This window comes from Strongylocentrotus purpuratus, unplaced genomic scaffold (assembly GCF_000002235.5).
Source record: "Strongylocentrotus purpuratus isolate Spur 01 unplaced genomic scaffold, Spur_5.0 spur5_scaffold_2, whole genome shotgun sequence".
Classification (NCBI taxonomy): Eukaryota; Metazoa; Echinodermata; class Echinoidea; order Camarodonta; family Strongylocentrotidae; genus Strongylocentrotus; species Strongylocentrotus purpuratus.
In genome coordinates, this window is record NW_022145605.1 from 14,371,233 (window position 1) to 14,391,288 (window position 20,056).

Here is a 20,056-nt window from a genome sequence, read left to right on the forward strand (position 1 = left end):
ACAATGTTAATTCCTGTGTAAATTTATCAAGATGTTCTTCTTTCGCAGATAGGGATCAAGCGAATGTTGTTCTTGCGAAGAGCTTCATTCACAGATATGGATAAACTTCTAAGGATCACAGCCGCTTAGAAATACTGATATAAAAGAAAGCGAATGTCTACATATACATGCAGTTGAACCATGTAGTAGGTCCATGTTTAAATACATCATAATTATACACGATTCAATTTTCATGTTTTTGTAGGATCACAAATTGTTTGAATCTTCTAAATTTCAGGAGTATTTCAAATCAATATACGTTGATATTCGACTACACTTCATTCATATCGACTAATTCCGATTTTCGAGAAGAAAAAAAATGTGCTTATCAGCCCTTATCGTTTTTCTTTTCCTTTTCTTTATACCACTATCACACAGCCCTTATCCAAACTCCATCAATCATAAATAGGCAATATTGTGTTTTCTCTCGATTCCTTCCTCTTATCATTCCACTATCTTCTCTATGACTGCTTAAAGGGATAGTTGAGTTATGTTGCAGAGGGCGCTACACAAAAAACATACAATTTAAATGACTAAATCATCTTTGTTTGATCAAAATCGGTTCAGAGAGGGCTGAAATATCCATAAATATAACGATCTATAATACTTGTGTACCACCACAAATATTCGATAATTTGAAAAAGCCGTTGAAAAAACGAAATAGCCCCTTTCAGTACGTCGTATTCAGCCAATGCCGATGTTGGCCTTTTTGTTGTCTTTTTCGTGTTGGTTATAATACGCACAACCAGCCGGCTCATGTATTGTTATTTATAATTAATTAATTAATTAACGGTCACCGTATTTTTTGAAAGTGGAGCTGAATTGGTACGATCATATTGGCTAAATGTCACACATTTTGTGGTCTAAAATTACCTTCAATTCATAGCAATTTTAGGTCCTAAAAGGGCACAAGAAATGTCATAGATTAGAATAAGAGCAATAACCATGCACTTTGAAGGCATTTGCGGTCTGAAAACAGAACTCAACTATCCCTTTGACCTATATCATTATAATAACATGCGGCCATGAATTTAATTCCTTAATTATACATGTATATATAATGAGTCTGATAAAAAAAAATAGAGACCCTGAAACACCTATGCAGTCAGATTTCTGCCTAGACCTTCCGCCTTGTAATGTAAAACTTGTATATACACATTCACGGGTGAACGTGCAACATGTCACGTAATTTCGGGCCTAAGTGAAACAAATTTGACGACCGAAATTGAGCTGCGATTTTCATAACAAATCGCCATGGTTACCCAATTATACTGCTTTATAAGATGGATTGTTTAGTAGATGGATAGTGGATGGAAAGAACTCTTTGTGCACATAAAATAAGCACTAGACTGACTGATTTTGACTGAGGCACTGAGCTACATGGTAGAGAGCCTGGGTAGATCAGACAGATGGCAAATGTTAGCGGGTTAAAATCAAGTTGAGTCCCTTTACTTTGGTTTTAAAAAGGCAACATAAATCAGATTTGAAGTAGAACGACCAAAGTCCGTTTACTAACAATAGAGGGTATTGATTATCTTTTAAACATTCCAGAACGACAATTCAAAATGATTGCAAGGGTTAATGTGATATCAGTAAATCAAACATTATGAGAATACTAGTGCCCCCCCCCCCCAAGAGCAACCAGAAAACATGAGCTTTATTTCATCTCATTTCATAATGTTCTTTATTCAGTTTAAATAGCACGTACACAAATACCAAGATATATCAATTTGACACGCATGTATAGTTCCTTTTTCTAATGGGGGTGAGGGGGGGGGGGGGGGGGGTTACAGTCTTCTACATACGGATTCAGCATACTATTGCGAAGAGGAAATGCAGGGACAAAAATCTCACGACTATTTTCATTCGTTTTGGAGATGAAAGGGTAAGCAAATACGGAATGACAATAGTCGATGAAATGTCAACATTAATAAGAATAGGGGAGGAATAACCGGGATTCTTCCTCTTATACACTGCCTTTCTCTATATTTAAAGATTATCTCACGTGGCACGTAAACAGTGTTTTTTTAAAAATCAAATTGACCCAGTGAAACCAAGTTGGCCAAACTCTGTGTATAAATGACTCTGTGTATAGATGACTCTGTGTAACATCGAAACAAAATTGCAATCAACTGTACATTAATTTGAATCGACCAGTCTGATTGGTTCAGGGTCAGATGTTTAAACAAGACGTCCATCCAACAATGCTCTTGATTGGCCATTGTAATTTTGCGATTGACTGCAAATATCTAAATATTACACAGCCCCAGTTCTGTTGTCGGGCTTGTTGGTGTTGGTGTAACTGGGGAATAATCCATAACCCTTCCAGATGAGCAGGTTGAATTTCCGTTTTATGAACAAGGGTTTACATTGATATAAAGCATATAAAGCAAGGACAGGTGCATTCTATACAGCATCAAAAAAGAGGCCATTGTTGCCCGTCTTGTATATAGTTGACACTCCTTTCGCATACCTGTTTCGACTTTTCGCACGCCATTTTCTAAAGATGTCAATTCAAAGCACAAAAGACGAGAAATAAAAATGCCACCCATCTAATTCCTCATAAAAATGGCCTTCTAGTAACTAAATGCTGTAAGGCTTGGTTGTTTTTTCTTCCTTTTCTTTTCAATAAGTATGACTCATTCTAAAAATGGATGTAGTTTTGGTAGCATGGGCTGATAACAGAGGCGCGGGATATTACTATTGTCAAAATACAGCACTCTTTGTGAGAAAATGTGATCGGTTAGACGTAGAAAGCATATTTACCGTCTGACATCATATTGACATAAAATAACCCGCAAAATTGGGAACAGAGATGCATGAATAAACAGGAGAATGATTGCACTATGCGTTATTTGATCATGACGAGTTATTTGATCACGATGATGATGTATATGTGAGGCGTTACGTTTACTTGATACAGTCAATCAGGATATGCTTTCAAAGAGGAACAAGACTGCACGGGCGTGTCTAAAATATACAGTCTGTCTTTGAATAAGGCGGAAAAAAGATGGGGGCGGTGGCGAATCCAAAAAATGTAAAAATAATGGGCTGAATTCCGTCCCTTCCCAGACATGGGGTGAAACGCATCTGGGTAGTCCCATCGGCAGTAGCCTAAATGCAAGTTGAATTGAACAGAGTAGGAGCGGAGCTACACTGGCTTCACCCTATTGTTGGATACGCCACTGGGAAGGAGGGGGAGGGGAGATGGGAAGTATTTTTGTATTTTAGCCATATTTCCTGATAGAGAAGGGGCCATCTCAAGGAATAGATCAACAAATCGAACATGAATAATATGCCCATATTGTTACCAAAATATCTTGGGGAGGGGTGAGTTTGGAGAATTCTCTACGCAATAATTTCGTTCCTTCATGTTTGCTCATTCTCAATTCTCTACATTTTGAAGTGAAGTTACCAATCTCGTACACTTTACATTTTACAGACAACTGTTCATCGAAATCAATGTCTGGGAGTTATACTTAGCAAAATGTATTCGCAACAAAAGAAGTCACCGGTATTCCACATTCGCAACAACGTTGACGTCATTAGCAAACAAAATGCCAAAACGACTGCTATTAGCCTCATAACCGATTGTTGCTGCCCCAGATTGATAAAGCCAATACAATGTATGACATTCAATACCCTATGCCAGTTTATTATACTGGTAAAGGAAAAGGGATTGCATCAAAGAAAGCTAACGAGAGAAAGAGAGATTTCATAATGATTAAAACCAGTTTAGTGGAACGACTTTATAGGTACGCCAAGCTCATTAATCCATTATTCTCGAACTAAATTTAGCGATAATTGGGGGCAAAAGTTAGAAACACTATTAATTTTTAAATGATCATGAGTATGGTGAATGAACATAACAAAAAGTGCACAGGCTTGGTAAGATCCCATTTTAGGGAAACAAGTACATTGCACGAAAAACTGGCTTCAAGAACTAGGCCTGTCATGGTGATTTCAGTCTGCACTTATTCATACCAAGACGTTATAAAAAAAGAAATCACGTTTGCAATAACTTACAATAAATATCAAATTTAATTCTACTCAAATTGATTTCATTCCAGTCCTTTCAAATAACTAAAATTAGATTGTGCACGAATGAACTAATCTGCATTCCGAATTCTTTGTGCGATCGCTTTGCTCTGAGGAATTTCAAAAGTGATATTTTCCTTCCGTCAGAAATTTCTCCAGAGTTTTGAAGAATTCGTGTAAAAAATGTGGTCATCTCCATAAAAACGGTGACACCGCTGGCAAACTTTTGCGACTCCAATTACAAGATCGTGTCATAAAAATACTTTACGAAGAAAAGGCTGGCGGTATTGTATGGGGGACGAGAGTCCAGGGAATTTCTCAAACTTTTTTTGTTGTTATTTTGAAGTGACTCGGGGAATTATAATGTCTCTAGGCTCTCGAATCGGGTTTCAAAAACAGGTCGAAGAGAAAGAAAAATAATCTGACTGGACTTTTATAGGAGTCATGTTCATAAATTCACACACAAAGAGAGTCGGTAACATCGCTGTACGGACAGCCGGAAACAAATGGGTGTTTGTGTTGTCGAATCGATGAGAGATTTTTCAATCATATGAGATGATGTATTGTTTGTGACATGTGGACAAATTATGGAATTGAAGAAAGAAATGGATCGCCTTGAATGGGGAAACAAGTACCTTAGTCAGAGAACAAACAACACTATACACTCGACGATTACAAACATTATGCAACTTGTTACAACTAGTCATGCTAGTGACTCCTTTTATTAGGTGTTAGTAAACACCTGAACACATTTTAGGTGCTATACGTGAGAACTGCGTTAATACATCCTTACAAGCACCATAAACATTACAAAGGTGTCTCGTTATCAATCTAAATAAAGGGTCAGCCCTTGTGTGACAATTTCTGGATTAAAAGGAAAAAAATCGAGATAGATCCAGAAAAAAATAAAAGCCGAGGCAAACAGCTGTACAGGCTAATGTCAACAGATGACTAACGATCTCATGTATTAGCATATCAAGGAGAATGAATTTAATGAAGGGAATAATGCTATCGACAAAAAAAAATATTGGACAAAATACACCCCAACAATTTATCAATCTGTATCAGTGAACGACAGCTCAAATAAATTTGTCGACAGAAACCAATCATGGAAATGGCACATTTTCGAAAAAAAAGTAAAATGGCAGTGAATCGCTTAGAATTATTGTTTCATTTAGATATGTATTCTGATATTAGAACATCGTTCTGAGGTCCCTGACAGTGGAATACTTATAGGGTCTATCATTGAAAATCCTTTTGCTCGAATAAACTTGTCAACATATTCCAATCATGTAATCATCTTCATCTCGTCTCTGTCTGTCATTGAACATGTCAATCGCTCTTCATCAATCACCATGACAACGTATACATACCAATCAACCTCCGGAAGGAAACAAGGAGCAAGATACGGGGTCTGGTAATGTTCACCACCAGCTCCCAAAAGACATATCGACATGACTCGAGGAAATATTTATTGCTTTTACCTGTCTAGGAACTAACGTCTGCCAAGAGCCAGAAGGGCGTTAATTCACACATAAAATAAATGCCCTTCTGGCTCTGACTTTCTGAGCAGAGATGTTAATCATCCAAATTTATTATACTGTTATAACTCTGGTTATCTGTTATGGAAAAAAAGGTTATGTGTAGTGATATCTTTTCTCGGGATTATTTTGCAGACGTGGATATATAGGCCTACAGCGGGGTCACCCCTACTTCATGTTTATGGCAGAAGTGTTGACGATAAAATTGTGACAGTGGCTTTCTAAATGACCCAAAGGGTGTTGATGTTGATGTCATATTCTGAATACCACTAAATATAGATCTAGAGACTTGGAACACAATGATGGAAAATGAATTGAAATGGAGTGAAACCCCCCCCCCCCTCCCCGTGGGGGAAAATGATAGAGCCTATTATGGAAACTTGGGTAACAATCAAATACCGTATTCCCACGATGCCCTTTAAAATAGTTGATCATGAACATGACGTGCACTAACTATTATAATTTATCTTTTTCCTACTAAATCAATGCCTTCTCATCCCAAAGACCCGAACACATGAATACACGCACGAATGACTCCCATAAATCCTGTTTGAAATTCGACAATAAAAAATGAACCTATTCACACGAAGAAAAAAATCCAAATCAAATGGGAGGTATTGTACTAGTCTGCAGGCACAGACCCTAATCTGACAATTAATCAAAAAATCATTGTGCCTTGAGAAAAGTCTAGCCCAGCTACCTACTGGTTGTGTCAGGAGCAGCTACAGTACATGGCCTATGGTAGTCTTATAGTGCAGACTCGCTTTTACGACTGACCAGGGTTTGTGCTTGCAGACTAGTATTGTACTGTGATTTAAACTCCGAGAAAATCTATAATGATAAAGCTTCAAGGTTTCTGGAGAATCGGCAAATAATCTCATTTTTTATGAAATCAGGCCGGGCATGACGGGTTCCCATGTAGCTATTACAAGTAGTGTAAACAACATATAACACTCACAAGCTTTCTAACGTAAGCGTACAAAACTACATGACATATAAAAAAACATTATCGAAAATTCAAAAACCTTCAAATTTGTCATGACTGTGGTCAACAAGGGAGATCGGCTTGGGTAGACCAATGTTCGGTAATATCAGATGTAGTGCTTATTACAAGTCCTAATTTATAATTTTGGAGCGCATTTTCCCGATGTAAAGACCCCCTACTCGTTAAAAGCTTCTTGTGACACATACTGCCATTTCTTTTACGCATGCGACCTAATTCCGAAGTTTGGACGTCACAGATTTCAGATGTGAACGACCCCTCCCGAAAACAGACTTTCCTTTCATATTCACGTACAAGCTCAGCACCTGTTGTTGACTATCAATCGAGGATTTATTGAATACAATTTCCTCTTCTACTCCATGCACTTATTATTCAAAAACTCCCTCAAATCCTTGGCCTTTGATTTTCCTTCTTTCTCTCCCATTTTTCTTATCAATAATTTGCATTTCGGGATTTTCCACTCCCCTTCCACCGTAATCGCGAAAATATTTTCCTTTTCAATTTTCGAGGATTTTGTCTTTGAGAGAAATGTCAGACTGCCATTATGAAATATTAAAGAATTCACAGGTCAGAGAGCAGAATTGTATTGTTAGTTGTCACGCAATGTTCCTATAAAAACTTCCTCCTTTTCGAATACAGACCTTCTTCAATTGCCTTCTTTTTTTGCTTCCTCTCTAATAATAAATATTTATTGTTATTAAGTACTTGTTTATTTGCCTTTCTCGTATGTATCCCCTTCCACTTTCTTCTCCTTTTCTCCTTCTCCTTTTTCTTCCAATTCTCCTCTCTACACCCCTTCTCCTTCTTACCGTTCTATTTTTTTCTTCTTCTTGTTCTTCCTCCTCCTTTGTTTTAGTATGTCTTTTCATAATCTCTATTCTTTACACACCTATCCTTTCAGTATCAAGTCATTGTGTATTCGTTTACAACATGGTCATGGTTTTACAAGCATGACAAGTCGAAATTTTAGTTTCAATTTTGAGTATGCCAAGATGAAGTTCTCACGTAGTCCCAATAATAAAACCAAATATACATTGTTACATTTATACATGCACATTTTGGGGGCATTTTTTTGTGTACAAAGCAGTGCAAATGAGGAAATAAAAATGATGAGAATTTAGTAGCCATATACTCCTCCTTTTTACGATGAACGCCTTTATTGGACAGGGTACAATTTTTGATTTGAATATACTCACGCACCTACTCAAGCACAGTAGTTCTATTTACCTTCTGTATGCACGAATCTCTTTGTATTTACTCTGTAACTTTTGTGATTGCTCACACCCCCGCGTGTCATTACTGACATGCTAAGATCCGTCTTTTGATATCAGGATTATTTTGTTGCCTATATACTGTTGACTATATACTGTTGACATACAATATATCACTGCCTGGTGTGACGTAGATTGCAGACCTGGACAACACAATAGGTGGATGAAATTCGAGGAACAATAATTGTATGGAATGGTTTTTTTGTTCATCTTCTTTATTTTTCTCACTTTTATGATGCCCCTCTTCCTTTCCTTATGTCTCTTCTTTTTTGTTTAACCCGCCCGTTCTTCACCATTTAATTGGGTGGAATGTGCCCCCTTGCCCCCATAAACTACGCCAATGAAAGTATGGGTTTTTTGTCTTCTTTTTGTCTCGCTTTTATGATGCCCCTTTTCATTATCTCTCTTTCTAACCCGTCCGTTCTCTACAATTTAATGTGGGGAATGTGCCCCCTTGCCCCCATAACAACGCCAATGAAAGTACGAACGTGACTCTAACGTCTGTCCGTGGTATAAGACCGGAGAAAACAAAAACAAACATCACACCTATTATACAAAAGAGAAAGGGCAAATTTATCGACTCGCTGCTCTCACTGAACCCTCTTTTGTATTACAAAAGAAGAAACAAAGCATCAAGGCCACGGTCAAGCACATCAAATCACCCTTGACAGAGATTATTTCATGCTCGAGGGATCGGGAATCATAATAATAACTTTATCAGACGCATTTACCCAAGTTCATAGGAGATGGAGTTCTATTCCAAAATAATGGAAGTCCGTGTACTCAGGGAGTTACTAGCCCATGGTGTACTCGAGTCATTACGGTTTTTGTTTTCAAATGTTTACGAAAACCCAATGTGACGGCCCAAATTTTCTCATTTTTTAATACCAATGACGCACAGTAATGTGAGGAATTTTCACTCATTCCCAAACTACATTTGTACTAATTTTGTTTGTATATATGATGAATTCTCATGTCATGTATTCCATTATTTCCTCTCTCTTTTCCATTGTGACTCTGCTTCCCCTCACGCCCCCCCCCCCCCCTCCGTCCATCCCTTTTTGTCTCACCTCCCTCACTTCCTCCCTCTCTTCCTCCCTCTGTTCATCCCTCCTTCCCCTCTCTTTCCGACTATCACAACATGATTGCACCCTGAAAGAAAATCCCCCTTTTTAAATGGCCTTACATTATAATAGTTATAAATACCATTTGGAATAACATGCTTATCTTTATAATGTACACCAACGGAATACAAGAGCTTATTTAATTTGAAACACAATTCAATCATGACTTCGTGATAACCAAATTACAACGAGAAATTGTTCTTGACCTTTGAACACGGTTTAAATTATGTCTGTAAATAATTTTGTTTGTCTATTAAAGGTACTATGTCCCATTTGCAGGCCAAAAAAATGAAAAAGTTAAATTCCAACTGCATTTGAAAGATAATACTTATTTAGAACTTCCCTAAAAAAGGTGGGGCTTGAAAATGTCTTCAAGTGGGAAAATAATGACTATTAGTTGTCAAATCGACTTTAGGGCTATAGAGCCCAAAAGTATTAGTCTTGATTTTCAGACAATAATTGTACCGAATGGTCATACGTTTTATGCTGCGCAAAGATTCAATAAGTTTAATCTTGGCCATCACAAGAAGTGGGTTATTGATGTAAACAAATGCTCATGTACCCTTTACAACTCTTTTCATGTATGTTATTACCAAAGAAGAAAAAAGCCAGTCAGTCACTCAATAGTATAGTATTAATGACTGCTTTGAGAGAAATAGTTGTTTTATTACGCTCAAGGGAAGGTTAGAATTGTGCTATTCCCCGAGGCTTGCCGAGGGGAATAGCCCAATTGTAACCTTCCCGAGAGCGTATGAAAACAACTATTTCTCGAATATTAAAGCAGTCATTAATACTTTTATATGCCGAAAAAAAATAGACTAAAAAATAAAAAATAAAAAATAATTTACATTTTTGTCAAAGACGGGATTCGAACTCTTGCGTACAACAAGAGGTGTATCTTAAACCAACGCTTAGACCACTCGGCTATCGCGCGCCGTTAACATGCTTGGCAGTTTTTTCCAATATATACATTAAAATGGATTGAAAACGGCTCCGCGTGAGGGATGCTTCGCAAAAGCTCCATGAAACGGACCCTTCTTTTACTTTTGCAATGCATATTGGCACGAACTTAGATCAAGATCTATCGGCAGATGTTGTTTTTTTGTTTTTGACAGTTTATTTTCGTCTTCATGTCAACAATGCAAGATAAAATTGTCGGTAAGATCGATCGAGATTCAATTGTATTGAAATTGCCGACCAATTTTTCGCACACGTATGGTATCTTCCATCGCTCAAACCATTTTTTAACATGTAAACCTATGGGGTAACCATGGAGACTGACCTATTTTTTTAATAACCATGGTTATTAAAAATATTGAAATGTTTTAAGCATGGTTACCGGGAATTTTACAGGAGCAGTTGAAGTTTATGAATGCAATTCGACCAATCAGATGGCTGGATTTCTTAAGTGAGGTATATAATGTCTGACAGTGAAGTCTAGCAAGTAAACGGGTTTCCTTGCATAATTTGAATATGAGGACACTGCTAACGTTTAAATTTCACAGATAGGACATACATGACATATTCATAATTCCTACAAAGTTCTACAGAATTTGAGGTTGGCTGCAAAAGGGACATAGTACCTTTAAAACCAGTAAGGTTCAAATTACATCTTTCCGAAGGGCCATATACTATATGGCTATTAGTCTAGGGCCATCACGAAAGGTATAATAATAATAATAATATGGATATTTATATAGCGCCGGTATCCGCCAGGCTCTGACGCTCATGGCGCTGTACATACATGTATTACTATCACAAAAATTAACTAAAATAAAGTAAACTAAAACAACACAAATTATTACGCTACATTGACATGATTAAATAGCACTGTTTAGAAAGAGATGGGTTTTTAGAGCAACTTTGAAGGCATGAAGAAGAAACGAGATTTTTCAATTATCATGATCACCTGGGCATGCTATATTATTCATCGCGTAATGAAATCATTAAGATATGAATAACAGAATTAATATAACTGATCTATTAAAATATCATACTCACTCTATTGAAAAACATTGGTTCACATCAGTTCAATACTAGAATACAATGGTATAAGTCCATGCACCATACATGGTTCCTGGTTTAATATGCCAAACTACTTTTGACAGTTCTTTTTGAAGTTCTTTTGGAATGCTCCTTTATTTATTCAACCACTGCTGAAGTGCTTTTACTTCAACATTCAGCAATGAAAATACAAAGTATCTATAATACTAAAGACGAATGTGAACATAGCAACCGCCATCATAACAACCAAACATGGCGTTACCAAGAGAAGAAGAAGGAAAAAGAGCTGTAAAATGTTATTCAAAATCTCATATTATCAAGGTTAGCCAGGAAAAGCCAATATTCACATAAGTTTGAGTATGTGATGACTGTATCGTCCAGGGGTGTTTGCTTTCCACTCCAAAACTGACATAAAATTATGAACAGAAGTAGTCCATCATCTTACTATGAAAAAAGGTAAATTTGGTGACTTTTGTGAAAGGCGGCTTCACAAAGCTATTTTGTTACGAAATGTTATTTATCATCAAATAGTTAAATGTTGAAAATCTGAAATATAACAGGAGCGTTTTCAAGTTTTCAACGACCCCATCAAATCGATTCCAGGCACCCTGTAAAAACAAATTAGATTGTATTAATTTCAGCAGAAACCCATTTAGAAAATGGCAATAGCCCATTTATCGATGTCAAACCAATCATGCGATGAAAAAAGACCACAACTGTACTATGACCTCCCACGTCGCCATTTCTTTAATAGGCCCCGCCCATCTTAAAGTACTTATATCGTATTCTACAACACAGTGACTCAGTACAGCTGTCACAATACAAATCTCATAAAAATGTTGATAAGGGGATTACGGTCAAACAGAGCTTTATTCAACTAAAAACAAAAATCTCAATGGTCAATACATTATGCCGATTGTCCGATTAAGATGATAAGAGTATAATGTAAAGCCTACGATATTCGTAAATAAGCTGATAACGACTCAACGAGTATTTGACCAAGGATGAGAGGGGTATCATGAAGTTCGGACTGTCTGTTCATTAGAAGCCTGGTCCCTAAACAAACACAGAAGCAGCTCTTGATAATAATTATGTTTGTTCTGTAATCAAAAGGTATTGACCAGCACCAGCTGTAATTAAGTGCCAGCCGTATAATGGCATCAGCAGCATCGCAGTTTTATGACGAAGCACAACTTAAACAAAAATGTTTTGTTATTATTTTGTTCAACCATTTGTTACCCATCTTCCGTCTATGTATATATATACTTTGTGGTTTAATGTGAAAATAGTAATCAGTCAATGTAAATGAAACACGTTCCACACAACAGTTTTCATTTCATCCCAATGATCTATTTAAACAAAGCCTTGAATTATTGGCGTAGCTTCAGGTACGGGGTACCCCCATCGAATGACAGAGAGAGAGAGAGAGAGAGAGACAGAGAGAGAGAGAGAGAGAAGAGAGGGGGGGACATGAAGTAACCCCCTTCTAAACCCAACCTTCACCGTTCACTCGATGGAAAGTTTCTCTCGCATTTTATACTGAAATAACAAGAACGACGCCCCCCCCCCCCCCCATCCGATAGCTACTTCATGTCTTAAATGTTAACTCTAGAACATAGGACCTTGAGGGTAAAGGTCTGCTTACTGTTAGTAATATCTAAATAACATCTTATTCCACAAACCTCAGACAAAATATATTAAAGCCACTAACAATGACATACTAGTAACCACTAAGCCACAACATTGCTGTCACGGTGAGCTGTTGTCTGTGGTCATAATCAAATGATGCTGCTATTCAATCGAGAAATGAAACCATATTTCCTCGATATCTCTATTTGCTATCATCACTGGTGTCATGTTAAATTGGCAACATATTTGTCTGCTCGTGAACATGATAAGCTAGTATTGTTCTGCTCAAGAAGACTGGGTCTGACGATGACGACGACGATGACGATTTTGATGAACAGGCCACATAGATTGATAATGATTGCATGTAGGACGAATCTAAACATACTATTAAATATCAACTATAATTATAAAAGTATTATTTATTATTTTTTCTTCGAAATTTCACATTTGACATTGCTAACGGTTTGCTCATCAGCAGTATAATTATTCATTCGACGCAATAAAACATTACTATGGTAACTAAATCCACTTGTGGCATCACATAGAATGAAGGAAATTCTTCAGGTTAATCCCAATACCCCGTTAGTCAGGAAAGGATAATCATAGTGACACTGAAAACTTGATCTGTAACTATAGAGCGGTGGTATTAAAAGGGGTGTCGATATGTCATTTCAAAATAACCTACATTTCTTTTGACAATTTGAGTCGTCAATTATCTTTGGAGAGATGTTGGTGTTATCAACTGCGAGGGGAGATTAATCCCAAAACACATTACTCATTTGCACCGATGCGCTGGCATCGAAGCTAAGTCATCTTCCCGAATGTGACAAAAAGAATTTGCCTCAAAGACTTTGACAGTTGAGGAATTGTCATCGATACGTCACAAGTCATCCCAAACAAAGGACAGATGCCGAATCGTCTTCTTTTATTTTTAATTTGCAACGATGGTTGTGGATGGTGTATGATGGTTATGATGAAGATTTTTATGATAGTTTCGATTGAGATTATGATGGTGGTGAAGTGATGCTCATGACGATAAGTAGTGATGATGAAAGTTATGATGATTATGATGGGGATGATGGTGAATGGGATGGGTGGTAGTGGTGGTAGATTTCTCCCCTTTCCAGATGCAGCATTCTGCGAACTACACTTCTTATATAGTTAAAGCCTTGTTCAAGCCTCTTCACATAAGGCACCAAAACTAGACGACTATTCCAGCTTCTCTATATAGCCAGTACGAGGCGAACGACTGCACAGCCACTTAGTGTAGATATATGACTGAGAAATACCATCCTTTCATTTTTCCATTCAATAAATCTAATCAATATACAACCTTTAGAGTTTAGACATGCCGATCGATTGCTACAGAATTTGAGTCAATAGAAAAATTCTGAGTCAATGGATATAATTAGATCCTAAGCAGTGTTAAACCATGGACCTACTGGTTAAACACACATGATATGGATTATGGTTGCATTATCTATGCTTCTGTAGGTGTATGTACCGTCGGTCGGTCTAGGAGTTAGAGAGTCAATAAAACTCATCATCGCAATGATTTTATGCCAAGAACTGCTGTCTACACGAGACAGGTATATATATATATAGTTTGTGGTATGAACAATTTTTATATCAGAGATATTATGAGCAGTCAACTTATCATCGACTCCCAGTGATACTAATAGACTCTATGCCAAATATATACCATAACTTGAGATACATCAGTTATTACTAGTAGTTATGATCAGTGACATACCATACTGAAATGATAACGCAATTATATAAGTGATATATCGGCGGTGATATTTTAGTCATTATGACTGACATAATTTCACTGTTATCAGCAAGGGTGTCGATTTGTATCCGTGGTTGGGGGATGATAGGTGCCAAAATACTTTCGGCAATGGATCAAAGCAACCAAGAGGTAGAAGATGGTTCAATATGAAGAACATTCAGTGACTGGCTTTCAGGAATTCGTGCACACCCCCTCCCCCTGAACTTGCATGCACCCCCTCCCCAAATCAATCATGGTATCGATTTCAAATAGAGGAGGACTTATTATTCAGTCTTATGAACATAACAATCAAATTATCCATTAAAAAACAGCTTTCCTACCTCGATGTTAAAATTATCATCTCGTCGTATTTCCTTTAGCTTTTTCAGCTTATCCGGCGTGGAAGAGATGTGGAGAGCAGGGACGTGATCAGTACTCCATGTCGAACGGAAACTCTCCGGGACAGGCATGGCGAAGAAGCTGGTGAAACGTCCGCTGAAGTAGCTGCAGTTACTGTTATCACAAGACTCGCTACTCCTGGAAATGCTACAGCTAAATTCCTGTGTTTTGATCACTGATGCTGCTGCTGATGAAGACAACTCTGTGCAGTTTGTAGCAAATATCCTGCTTTCGCCTTGGGGAGCGCACTTCAAATCGCGTCTGACTTGCTCAAAGGGGAAGTGAGCGACTGATATGAAAGAAATTTGATTCGAGTGACGAGTATCGCGATACCTATGACAAAGCTGTCGTCTGCTCAGTGCTTTCCCGTTGACGTTACACAGTTCCCTCTTTGTGTGAGTGAGCACAGACAATGCAGGACGGTAAAAATAGGGGACTCCCAGTAGCAGCTGCTCTACAGTGTTTATCCAACGGAGGCGAGACCCGCACAAACTGTACGTGGGGGACGTTGGAGAACGCACAGCGGCATTCAATAAAGGATGGTGTTGATGTTGAGGTTGAGCGTTGCAGGAGTCGTGACCGTCTCCCCTAGCGACCGACGAAGCTCGCACGCGCGGAAGCGACGATTCCGCATCATCCAATAATAAACAGGAATTCCATTCGCCAAGCACGTCTTCGCCATCTCCGCTACTCGTGTCATCATAATTATCATTCTCCATAATTACGTTGCGTTGTATTGTGGCGACATGGCATTAAATCGCCATTCTAAACGTTAACGATCCCCTAATGATCCACCATACTTTCTCCTCCAGGCTAAAAACGCATGCCACCAGCCTAACGTGTTAACTCAATTGCACACCAAGGTAAAATGGACGAACTTTCACTTAAAACGCTGCTAGAACTGATACTAGAGCTAGCTGTCAACAATATCTTGTGTAGAAAAGGAACTGAGAAACTTCCGTCTTCAAACCCACTAGTCATTTTTTTTCTGTTTCTGTACAGCTGAATTGATTAAAGGGATTGGGTAACTTTGTCTCAGATTCTACAACAAAATCCTAGATTTAGCTCATGCTGCAATGATGTTATACATCTTTAGGTCAGTAAGGAACCCCATGTCTTTTACAAGCCGATCACCTGTCTGATTGATTATCAAGATATATTATTTATGATTGGAAAACGAAATCAAATTTTGCGTTTTCCTAACGGTTTTCATAACTTTGCAGTCTATTGGGGGAAAAGAGTATGGTAAAACCGGTAACTCAAAGATTTTTTACTTTTTTGAGGCACTTCATGATCATTTTGAAGCGTACTTTTTTCAGGGCTTCATTATTGCACCACATCACATACACTGATCACACGTATAAATATGGCCATGCATCTCATATTTAACATTGTTAAACGATGCCTTTAAAGGTCATTCATTACCTTTCGAAAGTCTGCTACGTATACATTGTGAAAGTAGGCCAAAGGTTTGACCAAGCGTGTTCACTTTAAAGGCTATTATCGGACAATAGATACCCAACTATATCACGAAAGAGTGAATAAATATATTACAGGCTGCATCTAAACAACCTCAGTGATATCAAAAGGAATAATGAACAGGAATGTGTGTGAAAGTAAAAATAGCTTGCATTTCTCTGTATTACCTAATAATGAACGCACTCGAGTACGCTTATATAATCACGATATTAAGCGGAACGTACACTAACAAGTAACAAGTTTTCCCAGTAAAATTTAAACCTATCTTAGTGGTATTGTCACCTGCCCATAGCGGTCATATACGTGTAAATAAATCTCCTGTTATACATAGGCCATCTGTTTACAATCATCACTTTTTCTTTTCCCCTTGGGTTGCCTTTAATATAGACAGATTATTTACTGTATCTGGATACGAATGTTAATTTTCAATCACCACTTATCTGTATAATCAAACGATTAATATCATTATGCCTACTTTAAATCAGTTGCTTTTGCGTCTATTCTCGTTTCATGAAAGTAATGAAAGCCTTTAACGCACTTTCAGTATACTGCCATGACAGCCCGGGTTTCAAGAGATTTCCTGTTACATACAATCATTATGACTTCTGTCTATCTTCTTTTAACTATCTGTCTCCCTCTCCCTCTATCTCTCTTCCCCTCTGCCCTTTTCTCTCTTTATTTCTCTCTCTCTCTCTCTCTCTCTCTCTCTCTCTCTCTCTCTTTGTGTTCTTTCATTGTCTACCCTTTTCTCTCTCCTTCTCCATTATTTCCCCTTCTCTTTCATTCCCTCTCGCTCTTATATTTTCTCTCTCTCTCTCTCTCTCTCTCTCTCTATATATATATAACTTTTTGTTCTATAACTTTCTACCCTTTCCTCTCCTTCTTTCCCTTTCTCGTTCTATTCCTCTCGCTATTTTGTTTTCTGTCTCGATCTCTCATACTCCCCATGTATCATACTAATCTATACATCTCATTCTCATCCCTTCCAAAGTTTCCTTGAGTAGTTACTTATATTAACATCACATTCGGATGATTGTAACATTTGAACATTTCAATACGTGACGCACAATGCTTTTACGATAACCTAGTTTCTCAAAAGTTTTTGCGATTGTGTTATACGATGATATGAAAGCAAGTTCTTGGTAAAACAACAAATTTATACATTAAAAAACCCTCATATCTATGAAGGAGACAAAGGAATAAAAACAGTCCTAACTGTATTCTGATATCTGAAGATTTTCAAAACGAAATTACCTGTGAAAGAATAGGCCTATAACTAACATTTTTAGAAACTTTTGTAATTAGTAGCTACAATAGCCATCAATTTCCTTCTCTCTTTGAATGGGCATTGTTCCGAGCCAGTTTTAGTAACTGTCCATAGCGAAATCCTTTTTTTTCCTTCTAAAAACAACTGAGCTCATAATCCAATCATCTTAAAATGGGAAAATCACGAGTCCACGATGTCTCCAAAATTGCAGAGAATCAACACCCCCACCAAAGATTTTGAATAAAGTATATCGTTTCAGTCGCAACGAATGTATGGAAAGAGAACCTAGAGTTTTGTTACTTTACCATGGTAACAAAGCCAGACAGATTAGAGGAAGTTGTTCATGAGAATGACTATGTCTTCCATTTCTTGGTTTTTGTAATAACTTTGTAGACTAATTAAGATCATGTTTTTAATAGGGTGACTACATCATGAGGATGTTTATGTTTCCTTGAAACTTGGTCAGAAATAGAGAATTAGTGCATTCGCGTGACATGCGTTGTCTAGACATCAAATTAACAGCAACAACAACAAAACACTTGAACAACGAAATCCATCTGAAAATGAAAAGAGTTCACAAAGTCAAAGAATGGAAGCGCATAAATACCTCCCACACTAATGATCGTGGAATTTCCGTCTATTGTGGAAATTTCCGACTTGTCTTTCTTAGAAATATAGTAAACAACAACAACGACCAAAAAAAGAAGGAATTATCACCAACAACGAAGCACTGAATTTACAAAAATATTTTGATAATAATAGGGGTTATATAATAAAGTTAAAGTATTTAAGCACGTTAACACTGCCCATACTGAGTAATCATAGGCATTAGGGAGTTCCTACCATTGTGGAAATTCTGTGATTTTGTGATATATAGACAACAAAATGAAGCAGCAACAAACACAGCAACAAACGCTGAAATCACAAAATCTTATTGACACTGACAACGGTTAACGAACCTTTAAAAAAATGGGCACAAATTAATAATCGTGTTTATCACAGGCTTCATTTCATTTTCTTGAAGAAAAAAACAACAACAAAAAGTATAGCATTGCGAAGTTAAAGAACGGACAGGCGTATTAATCATTGGCTTTCTCCCATTGTTGAATTTGTTTGAGTTATTAAAAATGTTTTTTTTTAATGTTTAACTGCTAGGAAAGCATGTTTATGCTTGTAAGCAAGCAACCAGATGTCCGACGGCGTTAAGTCCTCTCCGAGGGAACTGGTAATGAGGATTGGTTTCGAATCCAGGACCTCTCGGTTACGAGACCATGCACTGCTCTACCACTGAGCCATCGCGCCTCCTCCTTTGTGATTTGCGTTATTCAGACATTATTTTGACTCAGAGGAGGTAAAAAAAAAAATACTGAAATAACAAGGTTAACACGGATGAAGATTTGACGCTTGTAAATACTTCCCAAACTCATTAATCACTGATTAATACCTTCCACTGAGGAAGTTTGAGATTTGCGTTGTCTATAACAAAATTGACAAACCACTGAAAAAAGGAGATCTCTTTGACAAAAGTAGACATGACTATTAAACGAAGTCAAGAAGTAGACGCACGTAAACACTTCACATACTTATTAATCTTGTTAATCACGGGCTTCCTTCATTTGTGATATATGGAGACTATAGTAATAAAAACAAACACACATAAAAAAACAACAACAACAACAACAACCACAACAACAACACACTAGAACACACTTAATTTGACAAGGGTTAACGACGTTCAAGATTTGACATTCGTGAACGCTTTCCATAATAATTATAGGTTTCCTTCCTCTGTCATGTTTGCGGAAATGTTAGATTGTTCCCAGCTAACCACCATAAACACTGAACAAAGGTGGTCACGTAAACCGCCACTAAAATCACTAATTACCACGTCAACTTCCAAGCACTGACAGATACAGGCTACATGTTATTCAAATAATTAGTATGAGGAATACTACCCCCGGACAACGACACCCGGACGACGACATCCTCACTTTACCCCCCCCCCCCCCCTCACTACAAAAAGAATCCACCAACAAACAATATTATCCCCAGACAGTTACCTATACAGCTTGCCTTAACCATTGACTTAATTAATAAATTGATTGTATCAGGGTTATTTGTTGTCTGGGGATATCTGACCGGGGGAGTTGTCCGGGAGAAGTTAGCCAGGGTTGGTAGTGGTAGACAAACTGTTTCTAAAAATAGCTACTAATGGAATGTAGAGAAGATAACTAATTTGGATGCAATGTTTTCTATTCACTGTGTATCAGGTAGGGTTGGGTTGGGGTTAGGGTTACGTTAGTGGATATTTTTTTTAGAAGCAAGCCCTTACGACTGATTAAATAATGCTTATCGGTGATCGCCTAAGATGCATATAGTATAGTCCTAACTAGAACCGAAAAAGAATTGTTGTCACATGTTCTTATCTACAGAGGGAAGAGGGAAGAAGTCCAAATGTCCTGAATATTTATTGAAAATGTATTTTCCATGG

At 37.5% G+C, this 20,056-nt stretch overlaps 1 protein-coding gene across 1 annotated transcript in view; it reads right to left on the minus strand.

The window, feature by feature from the left end:
- Positions 1–15,553, minus strand: part of LOC115926685 — a 29,889-nt gene extending 14,336 nt beyond the window's left edge. Inside the window, exon 1 of the mRNA XM_030991749.1 lies at positions 14,762–15,553. Within this exon, the coding sequence (XP_030847609.1) occupies positions 14,762–15,538 (777 nt within the window). The 5' untranslated portion in view covers positions 15,539–15,553. The remainder of the gene's footprint in view (positions 1–14,761) is intronic.
- Between the last annotated feature and the right edge of the window lie 4,503 nt (positions 15,554–20,056).